The 5,119-nt window shown below is 45.2% G+C and overlaps 1 protein-coding gene across 1 annotated transcript in view; it reads left to right on the top strand.

The window, feature by feature from the left end:
- The window catches only part of SCARF2 (scavenger receptor class F member 2), a 69,572-nt gene that overhangs the window by 7,035 nt on the left and 57,418 nt on the right, over positions 1 to 5,119 (top strand). Inside the window, exon 2 of the mRNA XM_015429598.1 lies at positions 867 to 925. Within this exon, the coding sequence (XP_015285084.1) occupies positions 867 to 925 (59 nt within the window). The remainder of the gene's footprint in view (positions 1 to 866; positions 926 to 5,119) is intronic.

Raw genomic sequence — 5,119 nt, 5'->3', positions numbered from 1 at the left:
TGCTGAGCTTCCTTCCCTCCCAAATTCTGCCCTTCCCCAAGTATTGCCTTCAGATCTCCAGGAATCTCCCATGCCAGAGCTGGCAACTATCACCTCAGAAGCAATGCGACTGGGAAGGAGGGTTTAAATTGTGAAATGAAATAAATGGGGCCCCAGACTGGATTGGGAGAATTCCTCATAAACAGGGGTCATTTCCTGCGGGAGCGCACAGGAGCGGAGCTCCGGCAATAAGGAGCCCAGGGGGCGGGCACATGCAACAAGCCCCGCCCCTGCTCCCAGCTGCCCTCAGTCGGGCCATGAGGAGCAAGAAGCAGCCAGGTAAGTTGCAGAGCCCCCCACCCCACCCCGGCCCACCTTCAGGTACAAACTCTCCCTCCTCTGTGAGGACAGATCTGCATGTCCCCCCCCCCACAATAGCTAGCAATCCAAAACAGTCCAGTGGAGCCTGAGCGGTGGGTGTTGCCTTCTGACACGCTTCCGGTGATGTCAGGGGGTGTGGCATATGCAAATAAATTATGCTAATAAGTTATGCTAATGAGCTCCTGCACCTCTTTTTCTACGAAATGACCCCTGCTCATAAAGCATCTATGTCGCACTTTTAAAGAATTCAGAAAGCCCAGGAAATCTACAACAGATAATTCAGAAAGCTTTAGATAAATAATCTTACTGTCTTTTCAACAACCCTATAAGGTAGACCAGTAGCATTATTATCACATCCAGATTACTTGTGAAAATTCGAGAGATTGCTGCTTGCTTTCAGACTACCTAGTGAGTTCCAGGCAGGTGTGAGATTTGAACTGGGATCCTTCTAGTTTGCAAGAGTAAATCTTTCCTAATGTATACTCTCTGTGTCTATCTTTCTGCAGTTCTACTGGGTCCGTTTGCTGCCCTGGATGGAAGCAACAAGGCGAGGAATGTTTGATCGGTAAGGGCCAGCTTCATATTGTCCTTCCTCCTCCTTTCCTAAGCAGGTTAGAGGCTACCCAAAAGTTTCCTGTCTTTTGCTGGAGGAGTGGGGAATGGAACAGGAAAACCCCTTTATTCTCTTTGTTTCCATGTGTTGATGTTCTTATGAGGAGCCTATCTGGCCCTCCTCCTTGTGGTTAGGAAACCCATACTGCTCCCTGCTCACAGTGGCCACTCACATCCAAAACCTCCGCTTGGCTGGGCCCTTTGCAGACTTTCAAGGCCGATACAACCAGTGCAGGAAGCAGCCCACAAAACAGGCAGTGCTGTGGCTCTTGAGCCAAGTTTTATCCTTGCTAGAAAGTACTGAGAGATTCTTGAATTAGGACAGGAGGCATTTGTGCCTAATCCGGTTGTGATTGCTTAGTGTTGAAGGGAAAGGAACTCTACTCATGTTCGTGTGTGGTCTGTACACATCACAGGGTAGAGCCTCAGTGCTACCTGTGAGAAGAGGCTCCAGGGCTAAGATTAACCCTCGGCCAAGAGTCTTCTGCCCTGACCTGGATGGTCCAGGCTATTCCAATCTCGTCCGATCTTGCAAGCTAAGCAGAGTTGGCCCTGAGTAGTGTTTGGATGAGAGACCTCCAAGGAATACCAGGCTTGTGATGTGGAGGCAGCCAATGGCAAACCACCTCTGAACATCTCTTGCCTTGAAAACCCCACAGGGTGACCACAAGTCAGCTGTGACTTGATGGCACTTTCTACCACCATCAACAGTCTTCAGGCTGTAGGCCACAAGTACACATCCATGAACACATAAAGCAAACTGAATCAGACTGAATTCGACCCTTGGTCCATCAAGGCCAGTGTTGTCTACTCACACTGACAGCAGCCCTCCAGGGTCTCAGGTGGAGGTCTTCCGCATCACCTTTTAGCTGGAGATGCCAGGAAGGGATTGAACTTGGGACCTTCTTCATGCCAGGCGGATGCTCTATCACTGAGCCAAAACCTGTACCCTAAAGGGGAGTGTTGTAAGTCCCTATAGAGTGTCATTTTTCTGCAGCTTTTTGGAAAAACCTGCTGTTAGTATGCGTGCATCAAGAGCAAGAGTGCCATGCCCTCTGCCTCTACACACATGCTAAGAGGAGCAGAAGAACAGCAAGGTGAGGTCACTGAGCAGTGGAGATGATTTCCTTATTGCACAGGCAGGTTCAGAGATGCCATTCCCAGCCAAAAGTTTCTCTTGCCTTCTCTCTTTTCCCTGGCTAGGATGCAGCAGTATTTCCTGGATATAAAAAGAAGCCAACTCCCAGTTGATCTCCTTGACCAGGGGAGTCTTCTTATGACACACATACACCCATGTTACTGCATCCCAGTCTTGTTGGGTGTTCTAAGATGGTAGATCAGATGCCAACTCCCAGGTGATCATGGGAGTCATCTAGGGCAGAGGTGCCCAACTCATTTGTTATGAGGGCCGGATCTGACATAAATGTCACTTTGCCATGCCGGACCATGTGTGCCATAAAATGTAACACGAGGTACTGGAGATATAAACTTTTTAAAGGTGATTTGACATGCTGAATGACAATAGCCGTAATTGGATTAGGTGTGATATGTGGAGGGGTAGTAGGTGTGGAGATATCATCATTGATAATGAGACAGGAAACCTAGGTCTCAGTCTGGTCCTGGAGGATTCTGTCTAGGAGGATGCAAAGAATAAATGGACATAAGTCTGAAAAAGTGAGCAGTGACTCATAAAAGCTAATACCCTGCCACAAATGTTATTAGTCTTCAAGGTGCTACTGGACTCTTTCTACAGCTATAAGAAACCACAACATTCAAAAACCAGTGGGGGACATTTTAACCTTGCAGGACATTCAGTTCCTGACCTAAGAGTAGCAGTTCTCTTACAAAGGAATTTCAAAGGGAGATTAGAAAGAGGCTGATGAATTGCAACTGATAATGAAGCTCAATACATCCTCCTGCGCTGAATTGAGACCTAGGTTTCTTCTCTTATTACCAATGGCTGCTATTGTTATTTAGCATCTGAAATCACTTCACTCTCCAAGAAATAAGGACAGATGGACTCACATTCTAGCTGTATTTGAAGAAGTGAGCAGTGACTCATGAAAGCTCATGCCCTGCCACAAATTTTGTTAGTTATTAAGGTGCTACTAGACTCTTGCTCCCTTCCACTAATAAAGATTGCAAGCTGTGCTGTTAGGTTTCTTTTATTATTATTTTTTTTTAATCTGCTAGAACTGGAAAGGGGGCTCTCCAAGTGAAATAATGTGTTGCTTTCAGACTGGACAAAATCCACTCACTGCTAGTGATTATTATAATTAAAAGTTTAAAAAGTAAGGGAGTGGGGGTTAATGCGAAGAAAGGCAGCCAGTGAGGTGGAAGGGGAGAGAGGGAGACCACGTGTTGAACTGGAATATATGGAACTATAAATGTATTTTTAAATACTTAGCCATCTACTTCCAGTCATTAAACCATGGAATTCAATCCAAGTGTTGTAATTCCTAATCAGGGTCTTTTTGAAAGAAAATCCCAGATAGGCAAAGAGAAATCTAATCTTTTTTTAAAAAAAAAAACCTTTTCAGAATAAGCCAATATATTTTCCCTTTAGTTTCCCTTATCCCAGATGCATCTCTTTCCTACCCCCTTCCTTTTATTAACGTGAGTGTGTGTGTGTGTGTGTGTGAGAGAGAGAGAGAGAGAGAGATCAGGTTTCAAAGTAAACAGCAGAGCAGGGCTTGTCAGAAAAATCTCCCTCCCCCTCTCTAAAATGGAAATGCACAGGAAAACTTCTACCTGGAATAAAACTTTATTGGTTCTGAAGGTGCCATGGGACTCCCTCTCCCAATGAGGGAAGAGAGGCTTGGGAATGCAGCAGCAGCCCCAGAGGAGAAAGCGGAGCGAGCTTTTCTCTGGTGCACGTGCGTGTGCTCTCTTTTTCCTTCCCCCCTCACTTCCTCCCTAAAGGAGGAAGAGAGGCTTGGCAACGCAGCAGCAGCTCCAGAGGAGGAAGCAGGAGAGAGCAGAGAGAACTTTTATTTGGTGCACACTCGTGCACTCTCTTTTTCCTTCCCCCTTTGCAGCAGCAGTAGTGAGAAGCAGGGAGAAGGAAACAGTTGCTTGCAGGCCAGATACCAGCCCTATAGGGGCTGGATCCGGCCCGCGGGCTGCATGTTTGACACCCCTGATCTAAAGTAGCAAAAAATAAACATTGAACATCAAAAGCATACATTCTGTAGTAAACAAAAGGAAGTTTATTTTTTGCCATGGAAGATGTTTTCACACCGTTCTTAAAAGGTATCAGCACATTGGGATATTGAATTAAACTTAACATTTTAAGCCTTTAAAATAAGTTGTAAATACAGCTTATCTATAGTGTATACATTTACTGCTGCAGATGTACTTGTGTAGAAATCTTAATACTACCAAGAAGAAATTTAGAGTGAAACCGTGTCTTAAAAATCATTTCACTCACTTCAAATGAGATATTTCATAGGATTTTTCTTCAATGTCCCTCAGATTTTCCATTTGTTCTGCTCGAAGATTTGAAAAAATAATGTTCTGGGAGGAAGGAGTGAAAGAAATGGGAGGGCTTTCTCGGGGGCAGGGATGGGTTCTTCACATCTCTGTTATGTCTGGGAAGAGGGGTGGATCCTCTTCTGAAATCCAGCACTTCTAGAAGGAGCAATATCAAATATGTCAGTTCTGGCCTTGAGCAAAATTCTACTTGGGTCTGGGGACTGAGGGAACGCTTTCCTTTTTGCCTTTGTGGTGTGACTGGTAAACTTATTGTTGTGAGGGCACCGCTTCTCCTCTGAGGTCTATTTTATGGACATTTTTATTTCGTTCTTACGTCCCTGGGCTTTTTAAAATGGGTTGTTGCTCTTATGTCGATAATTTATTGTTTTAATTGTAAACCGCCCAAGCAGGACTCTGGAGAGGCAGCAGAAAAATCTCCAAAATAAATAAAATAAGGATATTGCATTATAAAACTGCAGCGAATGGCAGCAAATCCCCCAAGGGGCAACTGGGGAACCACTGTGTAGACCCAAATCTTTATGAGTTATTCTCATTTCTAATCTAGCCCTTCCTGAGACTACTGGATGTAGGTTGCCAGCTCTGGGTAGGGAAATCCCTGGAGATTTGGGTGTTGGAGGCTGGGGTAGGCAGAGTTTGGGGAAGGAAGGTAGTT

This window comes from Gekko japonicus, unplaced genomic scaffold (genome assembly GCF_001447785.1).
Source record: "Gekko japonicus isolate JY-2015 unplaced genomic scaffold, Gekko_japonicus_V1.1 scaffold409, whole genome shotgun sequence".
Classification (NCBI taxonomy): Eukaryota; Metazoa; Chordata; class Lepidosauria; order Squamata; family Gekkonidae; genus Gekko; species Gekko japonicus.
The sequence above is the reverse complement of the archived record's forward strand: the minus strand, read 5'-3'. Positions and strand labels throughout refer to the sequence as shown.